Source organism: Neltuma alba, unplaced genomic scaffold (genome assembly GCF_004799145.2).
Source record: "Neltuma alba isolate B1F8T4 unplaced genomic scaffold, ASM479914v2 tig00000766_pilon, whole genome shotgun sequence".
NCBI lineage: Eukaryota > Viridiplantae > Streptophyta > Magnoliopsida > Fabales > Fabaceae > Neltuma > Neltuma alba.
Genome location: NW_021632181.1, coordinates 3,108 through 15,605, shown reverse-complemented (window position 1 = coordinate 15,605; position 12,498 = coordinate 3,108). Strand labels below are relative to the sequence as shown.

At 33.3% G+C, this 12,498-nt stretch overlaps 1 protein-coding gene and 1 pseudogene across 1 annotated transcript; both read left to right on the top strand.

Annotated features, from left to right (window-relative positions):
• Nucleotides 1–1,084: 1,084 nt before the first annotated feature.
• LOC114744883 (receptor-like protein EIX2) lies at nt 1,085–3,160 on the top strand. Its single transcript, XM_028933029.1, has one exon. It carries the CDS (start codon nt 1,085–1,087, stop codon nt 3,158–3,160), a length of 2,076 nt encoding a protein of 691 aa, XP_028788862.1.
• Nucleotides 3,161–3,333: 173 nt separating this feature from the next.
• Nucleotides 3,334–4,205, top strand: LOC114744875 (receptor-like protein EIX2; annotated as a pseudogene).
• The last annotated feature ends 8,293 nt before the right edge of the window (nt 4,206–12,498 follow it).

The following is a 12,498-nucleotide window of genomic DNA, read 5'->3' as shown; positions in this document are numbered from 1 at the left end:
TTACTAGGAAGGTTTTTTTTTTTTTACGAAAACTAATAAATTTTTCTAAATATATTACAAATTAAATAAAACAATTTAATTAATTTTTTAATCTATATAAATTAGCTAACTGACTTCTACATTTAATTATTTTAAAATTTTTCAACATTTTTCAACAATAAATTTTGTTCAAACGTTCTCCAACAAAGGTTCCTAATTTCTATAATATTTGCAAAATTGTTACATTCATGATAAATCTGGAAATTGACACATTTTGCGTTTTATAATTTCTTTTCACACATTTTTTCGCCAACAATATTTTCTGACATATTATTTTCAACTTTTTTTTTTTTTGCAGAATGATCATCTGGTCTAGCTATTGAACTTCTGATTTGATTTACATTCAATGGTTTTGTTAATTGTAGTCATTTAAAATTATTTGTTCTCCGTTTGAAACATGTTCAAGTATAAAATTGACGGTAAACTTTAATAATTTTATGCTGTTAAGGTTTTAAATTTATATTTTACCCAAAAAAAAGTTTTAAATCTATATCCTTTGCCGCTTATATCAATGGCTTTGTTTTGTTTTTAAATTTTGTATAATATTATAATTAAATAAAAAGACCAAAGTGGTAGGTAAGTATGGTTTTTTCCCCCAAAAAAAATGTTTATACAGACCAAACTAGCTAGAAGCCAAAAGGAATTGAATAGTTTAAAATTTAATTTTCTGTTTAAACAAGTCTATATTTCACAATTTCAATAATCAATGTGAATAAGCAACAACCATATTAACACATCATTGCAATTCGAAAGTAAATTGCTTTTAGTTTGTTAGTCCTCACGGTACTTTGATGCTAATCATGTACTTTTCATCTTTTAAATTCTTTTAATATATAATTTGAATATAAAGGTTGAAGAAAACCACAAGTGAATAGTTGTTTGTTTTAAAAGTATACAACTCATAATTATCTTTTATCACATTTTTTGGTTAAGAAAAAGTCATCTATATATATGAGTTGTGTGTATTGAACAAAACCCACACTGCACTTCTCGATAGAGATTCACCATATAAAAAATTCACTTTGCCTAAGCTTTTCTCATCGATATGGGAAGACACATCATATTAGGATTTGTGTTGCTTTTCTTGTTGTTGTTGGGAATTGCCCAATTAGGTCTTTGTGGAAGATGCATTGAATCAGAGAAGCAAGCTCTTCTCAAGTTCAAAGCATCCGTTCATGATGATTCATCTAAGAGCCTTTCCTCTTGGAATCCCAAAACCAATTGTTGCCAGTGGGATGGCATTGCTTGTGACAATGTTACTGGTCATATTCTCAAACTTGATCTTAGTTACTATTCCCTACAAGCTACTGGTGTTGATCCATCTTTGTTGGAGTTGCAACATTTGATTTATTTGGATTTGTGTGCAAACAACTTCAATGCCATCTCAATTCCAGCCTTTTTTGGTTCGATGGGGAGGCTGAGATATCTTTCTATCTCTCGCTCTAATTTCACAGGGAAGATTCCTACCAATTTTGGTGAAAACCTCACAACATTGCAGTTTCTTGATCTTAGTTTGAATGATTTGGACATCAATGACATGAATTGGGTTTCAAAACTTCAGTCTCTACAATATCTCAACTTGAGTGATGTCTACCTTGGAGAAGCTCACAACTTGTTCCAGGTACTTCACAAGCTTCCTTCTTTATCACAACTCCAATTAGAAGGATGTGGACTTGGCAACTTGTCCGCTCCTCTTCCCCCATTCAATTTCACAAATAATACTAGAGTTCAGGTCTTGAATCTTGCTCAAAATGAAATTGATGGTCGAATCCTTGATGTGTTTCTAAATTGGACTTTTGTTGAATTCCTTGACCTCAGTTCCAACAATCTTAGTTCAATGCCATTATGGCTGGGAGAGTTTAGGAATCTAGTTTCTCTTGATCTTTCATATAATGCACTTTGTGGACCCATGCCTATTGCTTTATCAAACTTGACTTCCCTTAAATACCTTGACCTTTCTGTGAACAATTTTAGCTCAATTCCATCTTGGTTGGGAGAGTTAAGGAACCTTCGCCATCTAGATATCTCCATGAATCAAGTCACAGCCACACTAGAAATTTCTGTGTCACAACTTTTAAAAAACATGTGCCGCTTACAAATATTATATATGGAAGGTGGCAATTTTCAAGGAGAAGCATTTGGTGACTGTGATTTTTCTAGATGCATCAAATATGACATAGAGGAACTGTATTTGAGTGATAATAGACTAAATGGCCATTTACCCACTTGGGTAGGGAATCTTGAAAAACTAAATGGCCTTGATCTTTCACAGAATTATTTTTCTGGCGATATTCCTCAAAGTCTTGGTCAACTTTCAAATCTATATAGCCTTAATCTTTCAAGTAATTCTTTTACTGGCAACATTCCTCAAAGTCTTGGTCAACTTTCAAATCTAGATAGCCTTGATCTTTCAAGTAATTCTTTTAGCGGCAATGTTCCTCAAAGTCTTGGTCAACTTTTAAATCTATATAGGCTTGATCTTTCAAATAATTCTTTTGTCGGCAATATTCCTCAAAGTCTTGGTCAACTTTCAAATCTACGTAGGCTTGATCTTTCAGGTAATTCTCTTAGTGGTAATATCCCTCAAAGTCTTGTTCACTCTGCAAATCTAACTACCCTTGATCTCTCAAGTAATTTTCTTAGTGGTAATATCCTTGAAAGTCTTTGTCAGCTTGGAAATCTATATATCCTTGATCTTTCAGGTAATTCTCTTAGTGGTAATATCCCTCAAAGTCTTGTTCACTCCACAAATCTAACTATCCTTGATCTCTCAAGTAATTTTCTTAGTGGTAATGTCCCTGAAAGTCTTTGTCAGCTTGTAAATCTAGAAGTACTTGATCTTTCCAATAATTCTATTAGTGGCAACATTCCTCAAAGTCTTGGTCAACTTATAAATCTAAAGGACCTTAATCTTTCAAGAAATTCTTTTAGGGGCCACATTCCTCAAGGTCTTTGTGAACTTATAAATCTAACAAGCCTTGATCTTTCTCATAACAATTTCTATGGTGAAATTCCAAATTGCTGGAGAGATAATCCATCACCTGGAATGAAGGAAATAAATTTTCATTCAATAAACTGTCTGGTGCCTTCCCTGTCTCTATTGGTGAGCTTTCCTCATTGAATTGGTTACATTTGAACAATAACCATCTTGAAGGGAAGCTTCCATTGACTTTGAAAAATTTGAATCACTTGGTAATCTTAGATTTGGGCAAAAATAAGTTGATTGGAAGTATACCATCATCATGGACCAGTAACACTTTTTCTACATTACAAATTCTGAGGTTAAGGGATAACATGTTAGATGGTAACATTCCTTCAAATCTGTGCCAGCTCAAATCTCTCCAAATTTTGGACCTTGCAAACAACAATTTAAATGGCTCAATACCCCGTTGCATTGGCAATCTTACCAAAATGACCAAAGATAGTGTTGATATATGGAAATCATTCAATCAAGCTACTATCAATGGTGTGTTCACTAGTGACTGGTATCATCAAGATGTGGAACAAGTTATAAAAGGAAGAGAATTAGACTATATTAGAATCTTGGAGCTTGTGGTCAACTTGGATTTGTCAAATAATAATTTGACGGGATCAATTCCTCTTGAATTATTCTCTCTTGTTGGACTGATTGGGTTAAACCTTTCACACAATCATTTGAAAGGCGAAATTCCAGAGAACATTGGAAATATGAAACAACTTGAATCCTTTGATATCTCTTGCAACCAGATTTCAGGCGCAATTCCAATGAGTGTGTCCAAGCTAACTGCATTGAACCATTTGAACATGTCAAATAATAATCTTTCAGGGTCAATTCCAGCAAAAAATCAATTCTTGACTTTGAATGATCCGTCTATTTATGCTGGCAACCCTTATCTTTGTGGAACTCCACTATCAAACAAGTGTCAAGGTGATGATATTCATCAAGTTCCTGAAACCAACAAAGAATTGGAAGAGGAAAATGATCCAGAAAAGTGTGGTTTTATTTTGTCGTAGCAATTGGGTTTGCCTTTGGCTTTTGGGGAGTTATTGGGACTTTAGTGTTAAAGAAGAATTGGAGATACGCTTGTTTTCAACGAGTGGAAGATGTTGCAGATGACATATATGTATTCACTTCTCTCAAAATTGCAAAGCTAGAGAGGTTGCTCACGAAGCATGTCCATGGTTGATCTCTGTAACCATATGTATCTTTGTTATTATCTATCTTGTTAGTATCATGTTTGTAGCAGCAATATTAATAAAGGGTTATTTCAATATATATATATGTATGTCTTCATCGTTTCACTATAATGGAATTAAATCTCCAATTAATATTCAATTCTTCAATTTATTGTTTGTTTATGAGATATTCCTCCAGTGCTAAATATAAGACTCTTTTTGTAGTATAAATTACACTACAAAAAGGGTCTTATATTTAGGACCGGAGGAGTAGTATTTTAATGCCACCTAAACTCATTACATGATTACTAAATCAAACTATATATGGTAATTCAGGTATACATCATATCAAGCCATATATATTAGTAGAGTCCAAAGACTTTAAGTTCTAAACATGTCAATTATATATATTGTATTTTATTTGTAAATAATATAGATTTCTTATACTGTTATCTAAGAACGTAAGTACACAATATATTTTGGGTAATATTACATAACGTGTGGAACCAGCGAGTCGTTGCAATCACCTAATAAAACTAAAAGACTGAAATAAATTCCAATTCCAAAGTATTATATATAATTTATTTCTTTTTCCCCCCTAATTGCCAAACATGTCAAATTATATTGGAGACTTTTCTTCATGGATAATGAGTACAAGTCCATATGTATCTACTTTACACATCAAGTCGAACACTTCATTCACTACAAAAAAAATGGACTTTCAGTGGCGATAAAAAGTCGCTGTTGAAAGTTTTCAGTGGCGACTTAGCCGTGGCTGAAAACTTTCAGTGGCGACTAAAAAGGTCATCGCTGAAAGACACTTTAGCGGTGACTTTTAGAAATTTCAACGGTGACATTTGTTGCTGCTGAAAGACACTTTCGGCGGTGACATTCTTGTCGCTACTAAAAGACTTTTCAGCAGCGATAATTTGTCACCGCCAAAAAGGATGTTCAGCGGTGACTTTTTTATCGCCACTAAAAGTGATGCCTAAGAAGAATTGGCTTTGCCAATGCCACGTCATCACCGCCGGCCACCACGTCATCACTAGCCACCTCCACCTCATCATTGAACAAGTGCCACGTCATCACTAGGCACCTCCACGTCATTGCCACATCACTCATGCCCGCCACGTCATCGTCCAAATATTTTCACCTTAAATGTGTCTTCTTCAAGGTTCGAACTCGTGACCACCTCCTTTCATGTCCAATCTTCTTGCCATTGAGCCAGATTGAATTTGTTTATTAATATTGTAAAATAAAATATATATTATTATATTACACTTTCAACGGTAACGTTATAAAGTCGCCGCTGAAAGTCAAACCTTCAGCAGCGACACTAATAGTCATCGCTGAAATTTTACTTTCAGCGGTGACCATAGAATGTCGCCGCTGAAAGTGAACCCAGTGATTACATCACCTTCTGCTCAAAGATATACTTTCAGTGGCGACCATAGAATGTCGCCGTTGAAAGTGAACCCAATGATTCTCAAAGGTATACTTTCAACGGCAACAAAAAAAGTTACTGCTCAAAGTTCACTTTCAGCAGCGACAAAAAAAGTCACCGTTGAAAGTCCATTTTCAGCAGCGACTTTTTGGTGTCGCGGCTGAAAGTCTTAGTTTCAGCAGCGACTTTTTTTATTACTGCTGAAAGTTGTCGCCTAAAGTCTTTTTTTTTTTTTTTGTAGTGATTGCCAGCATCATTTCAAGTGGCAATACAATTTTCATTGATAAATGTATAATTGTAGAATTTAATACTATATCTTTCTTTTAGCAGAAACAAATTAAAGCAATATTACAATAATTCGAATGTCACTGTTATTTAATTATTATATTTTCAATTATATAATATTGTGCGTGTCTTATAATCTTTTAAATTTTTGTTCTATTTTTATTTTGTTCTATCTTTCTCTCACCAATAAACATCCTTATAATAGGTCTTCAATTGGAATATTTTTTAGCACCGCCTATTAATTTGCAATAATTATAGATATTCTCTTCTTATCAAGTTATACATTAATCTAAAGGTAAAAAATGTTAGACATTGAATAATAAGAATGGTGAAAATTAAATAAATTACGAATTTTTATCTTTTAATGTGATTTTTTAATATATATTGAGAGGGATCGAAGTCTTGACCATCTGATTAAATTTGCATAAATGTATTTTCTTTCGTCAATGAAACATGTCTTTTTTATCTCATTCTTTCTACATTTGATTCTTTTTGTTTGAAAGAATATAAATGACATACTAGCTGGACACTCACTCTGTAATAATGTTCGCAAGTGTACATTGAGTTGCCAATGTTAACTTGTCCTAGTATAACCCGTTTCAAGCTAAGCGTTGACTTGTGAGCGTGGGATTAAATTGTATAAAAAAAAAAGTGGATATTTCATTTTGAGTCTTTGATTTTTACGCAAAAGTTCAATACTATCCTTAATTTTATATAATATTTTTAATCACTCTCTAATTTAGTAATTTTAATACTGTTAATTTATTAATAGAAGATGCTAACACTACAATTTTGAATGTTGATAAAAATTCTTAAATGGTGATATTTTGATCCTCTCTTTTTTTAAAAAAAAAAATTTTTGACAATATTTTGTTAGCATTTAAGGTTGCAATATAATTTCAATTTATAACTGTGATTTATGTTTGCAATTGTCTGAATCGATACTTGTAATAATTTATTTTCACAAAATGTTTTGGAATCAAATTGTCCTTAATTTAACCTTTCTTTTGTGACTTTAATGTTATTCGCCCTAAAAACATAAACTAAGTATTCAATCATTTTCTTATGAGAATAAATTACAATCTTCCTAATGCAAAAAACCCTTAAATTAATATAAATAAGTAAATTAAGAAATGAGACAAAAAGAAGCAAATCAAGCCCCGCATTATGACAGAAGCAGGATATATAAGTAGTCCCATCCGATTCTTCCCACTTGAATTTTTCACACAAAATTATTTTTTTCTTAAACTCATATTATAATTTTTTTTTATATAATTCATTACATATAGAAGCTTTCAATTGGGATGGGTGGAAGAAAGACACAAGAGCATCTTAGTAGAGAGGTAGGGGATATACTTCTCAGCAAGCTCTCTCGTGATATTAATTTGATACGTATATTTAGTGTTTTCTTCTTGCCCGATATACTTCTGTTTTAATTAATTAGTAAAAATTTCCTACTTGTTCTTTGTATATATGTACAATGTGTGGCCATGATCAACTTAATTTGTCCAAGCCATTTGAGTTTAAAGGGTAAGTTAATTGCGTATATAGATCTGACTCGGTTGGCAAGGTGCAAAGTGGTTAAGTTGGTTAAAGCAAGTTAATTTGATGTGTATTAGGCACGTCAGTATGGGTTTGGCAATTAATTGTTTAACTTATTACCAAACGAGTCTTGCTTATTTATTTGAAATTGGAGCCAAATATAAGATTGTTTGACTGTTTTTCATCCAAAAAAAAAGTTAAAATATCTATAAATTTCTTAAAATCTTTTTAAAAAAATACAAAAATTTGATTGTTCTTTTAAATAACTATCAAATATTTGCACATGCTTATCCAACGGTCTACATAATAATCATCAAATAAATCTTTGCTCAACTTTGCTTGATTATTCAATTGTGTTGGCAAGTTAACCAATCTAATTGTTCAATTAGATAATTCTAAGCATAATTTCTAGAATTAATTCTAAATTAATCATTAGTTTTAATGGGTTTAATAAACTGGCTTTAAATCATTATAAGTTTTCTTGGGGTTTAAGTGTTACTGAACTGAAGGATTTCACATGTTTAAATTAGGTTATTAAACTTATTCAGCCTGTTTGGATGGGCGGTTGGTGGTGGGCCAAAAGGAGCTTAAATTGATGATAAGCCCGTTTTTAGAAGGAGAGAATATTTGGATGAGTTTTTGGGCCATCCCACTTCATCACCAAAAGTCAGATTACACCGTGCGTTGTGATAGGCTATATTGGACCGTTAGGAAAATACTGTTTTTTGTCAGATGATCATTTATTCCTCCGTCCAATTATCTCCTCATTTTTATTCCTGTCTTTTGTCATTTATTCCTGTCTCCTCATTCGTAGAACTCAGACCTTCGCTGCTGGAGGGACAAGGCTGCGCCGTCGGCTCTGTCGCTGTAGCTTCGTCGGCTCCGTCGTGACTCCTCCATCGATTTCCTCTCAGACTTTGATGTGGAGTTCAGAATTGGTTTCCCGTTGTCCAATTCCACGGACTTGATGGATGAGCTGGGTCCCTGAGAATACGCACTCTGATCTAACCAGCTCTCAAACCCATAGAAACTCCTGAAAGGAAGCATCATGCTTGCTTCTGTCGAACGTCAGGGATGCAATATAGTAAGAAACGTAAACGAACACGTAGTAGAGGTAATGCGAAGTGAAAAGGAGAGAAGGTCTAGGACGTAAGGCGTGATGGGCAGCTTTTGGGGTGGAAGAGTACGTACATGGGAGACACAGACAGTGAAAAGCAGAGGGGAAAAGAATAGTAATAAGGAGCGAAGAGAAGACAAATGTAGAAGATTTGAACTGTAGTAGAATAGAATGAGCCCATCATTTCCGTCCGTTGGCCATTTATTTTAATCTTATTGTATTACGTAAAATCATTTTTTAATCATATTTTATTATTTATTAAAACTCATACTTATTTGGTTATTTTACAACCAAACTTATATTTATTCAATCATAATCCAAACAACTTTTTACTAATATCACTTTTACAAACTAACTTTTCTAAACTCCAATCTAAATACAATTCAGCTCATCCAATTTAATTTTTACCCAATTTCACTTTTCTAAAAGTCAAATTGATAATAAACTACTTTTCCAATCACTAATTCAAACAGACCCATTAATTCTATTATTGTATCATTCTCCTTTTGGTCCAATTAATTGAACTGGTAAAGAAAGTGAACTCTGTAAATCTTAAGTTGCCCCTTTGGTCCAATTTAATTATGAAAAATCTTGCATAGGAACTCTATAAGTATTCAATTTTTTTTTTTTTTTAAGAATTGTTATTGTCTCCAAAGTATTAAAATAGGAGCATCGGTCAATCTTCTTTTAACATCCAGTTACTTTGGAGAAAGGAATGTCTCCACTTACAATCCTCTCCCTGTTACGTTGACACTTAATTTTGATGAGAATTGCTTACGTGGCAACTACATCATTCTTACCTCTCCTCCTCGTCATCTCCCCCTTCTCTCTCCTTCCTTTCTTACCGTTAGTTTCTGCGCTCCCGTAAAACACTAGACACCATTTGGCGGACGAAGCCATAATCGATTTCTACAGAAAGCCCCTGATCTTGAGCTCATACAACAAAGCTTCGTCTTTATACCCATCAAATCATCAAGCTTGGTTCATGGAACTTTCTTGGGAATCTGGCAAAAAGCACTTTTAAAATTATGAAATTAAAATAAAACTTCTTTCACGTACTTATTTTGTATAGTATAAAATTATTCTTAAAATTCATAATTTAGTTTCTGTTCAAACATGATTGACGGTTTGGAATCAAAGAGAGTAACAGCTTCTTCCTCCTCTTCTATTCATTGTTTCATAATCATAGATATAATGAAGCTGCTATTCCTTATTTTGTTGGTGGAAAAAGATGCCATTGTTTTTAATGCACTCAATTAATTGCCCTCCGAAAGGCGCATTCTGATGCAGATGGATGAGCCGAAACAGGTCTTTCTTTAGACCCCATCCAATAATGTGGTGGCACAACTAGTTTTCAAGCTTTTTGTCTTTTTCTTTTTCAACCAGAACATTGTTTTCAGGCTTTTTCAAATAATCATAAAGGACAAGGTTTATGAGAACCCAATTAGGTCATGGATTGGATGAGTCACCAACATTTTGCCATTTTTCCGACGTCGGCGCAGAAAAGTTCTGGGTGGTTGGCGTTCCAGCTCTCAGTGACCAGTGTCAGTTGGGTGAGTCCACGAGGGAGGAAGATGAAGGATTCACTTCGGGACTGGAGGAGGGACGATGACGATGTGGCTAATGGATTTATTGGAAGGAAAGAAGCAAAAAAGGAGTGAATGAGGTGATGAGAAAACCACACAATTTAAGTCTCTTGAGTTATAGACCGTGGAAATATTTTTTCAGAGTCACTTGTAAAAAATTTTGAGGTAGTGAAACAAATATATGCTAGAAATTAATAGCATAAAAGATATTATATTTATTAATGTGAAACCCCTCATATAATGCAAGAATAAAAATCACGAGTTGTTCAGACCCAAAATAACAATTCCCCTATAATAAAAGACATGGTACAAGAGAGTTCCGAATAAATGCATAAATAAGTGCAAACAAATAGCCAAACAACCAAAGTTACAAACTTACAATGAAGAATAAGAAGCTGAAGAAATACTCAAACCAGAAACTACAGGAAGAACTTAGCAACTTTCATACCAGGCAATGAATTAATGATCCAACTATTAAAAATGATGCACTAGATGTTGCTAATCTACTGATAAATTTCAAGTCAGTCTAAAAGTTGATCCATTTTGATAGAGTCGCCCTTTGAAATAAAGAAGTTAATGTTCAAGAGATATAATACCAATCACTTCAGGATCATTGATGCATCTACCCTAATTCTTTCATATTCCCTCTTTTTTTTTCCGAATAACTTTTGTTTATTATATTCTCTCTCCGTTCAAGATAAAAACATCAAAAAACAAAATCATATGACTCAAAAAATTGATTAAAAATAATAAATATGTAAAGAAAAGGAACTTATTTTTCTAAAACACCCTTATTTATTAAGAGGATAAGTGAGGAGAGAAAATGGTTGAAAAAAGAGATGAGAGAAAATAAGTAAAAAAAAAAAAATGAAAGAGACATATAATTAATTAGGAGTAAAATTATAAAAAAATTAAATGCTAAAACAAACACCCTCATATTTTGAACAAGAGGGAAACTACCTACTACTACATATTATAATCATGACTATTACTCTTGCACTCAATGAGATAAATCTTGTAACATCCGAATTTTCTGACTTAGGAAAAGCAAAAATGAGAAAAGTTGTTTAAAATTATTTGGTGCCTGAATAATTGGGGGGAAATATGAATATTAATTTAAATATTTATAAATTTTTTGGAAAAGTTTATTCCCCCAAAAGTGGCTTAAATAATTTTAAATTATTTTTAGAGAAAAAAATGGGTTAGTTCCTTAGAAAATTCTTAAAAAATACTTAGAGGTTTCTAACTAACCTGGAAATTTTAGAGAAATTATTTTAGGTGACAAAGAAGGTAATTGAGGCATAAAAGCCTTAAAATTATTAAGATTAATTTCTAAATTAAGGACTATTTTCTTCAAAAATCCAAAAAAAATAGTTGGGAATTGATTTTTTGACCCAGAATTTATGGAAATTATTTTAGGAGTCAAGGAAGCCATTGGATAAGGAAAATCCATATAAAATTGTGGAATAATTTTTGGGTTTATTTTACAATTACAGAAAAATTTAAAAAGGGGGGATGGAAGTGAAGACAAAAGTTTGTTGAAGGGTATAATGGGTCATTTCGACCCTCCCTATTTGATTAAACTGGCAGCTCCTTCTTTCTTCTTCATTCAGCATCGAAAACCACAGGAAAAATAGAAAGAGAGACGAGAGAACGGCGGAGAAGGAGAGAAGGAGAAAGTACCGATCGGAAGCCTGAAGCTTGCATGCAATCTTGGTTTTCGACCGAGGTGAGCCTCATGAGTCCCTTCCCGTTCATTTTCTTTAGTGGGTGCTATTTTTGGGTGTGATTTAGAGAGAATCTTGGTTATAGTGAGAGAAAGTGTGGGAAGGGAGAATCTAACTATGATGTCATGTTGAAGGATGACAATGGATGGTGTAATGGTGGTTTTTGAGTTTGGATGTTTCTTTTCCCTCTTTACCCGTGAGAATGTGAAACAGGGGGTGTGAGTTTGGTTCATGTGTTTCGGGTTGCATTGTGCTATGAGAGAGAGGAGTACGAAATTCATATATATATTGCTTTGCATGTGAGTTTTCTTGTTCATGACTTCCGAAACAGGGACAAGCAATCTAATATGAGGCTTGGAAATTTCTGAGTTTGAACTTCAAGAGTTGGATTTCTGGAAGTGCATGTGATATTATATATATTTCATTTTTGTGTTGACTGGATCGGGAGTCCAATGAATCAAGAGAATGGCGATGGGTTTTGGGTGTGAATGAAGAAGAAATACAGTGTATAAGGATGTCTTCCGGCTTTTGAACAAGTATTTTAGGTTATTAAATTGCGTTTAGAAACTTCAAATAAAGTGGGGCCGGCATGCTTTAGGGACG

What these genes read in the sequence shown, in the direction of transcription:
- LOC114744883 (XM_028933029.1), top strand. Translation starts at nt 1,085, where the DNA reads ATGGGAAGACACATCATATTAGGATTTGTGTTGCTTTTCTTGTTGTTG.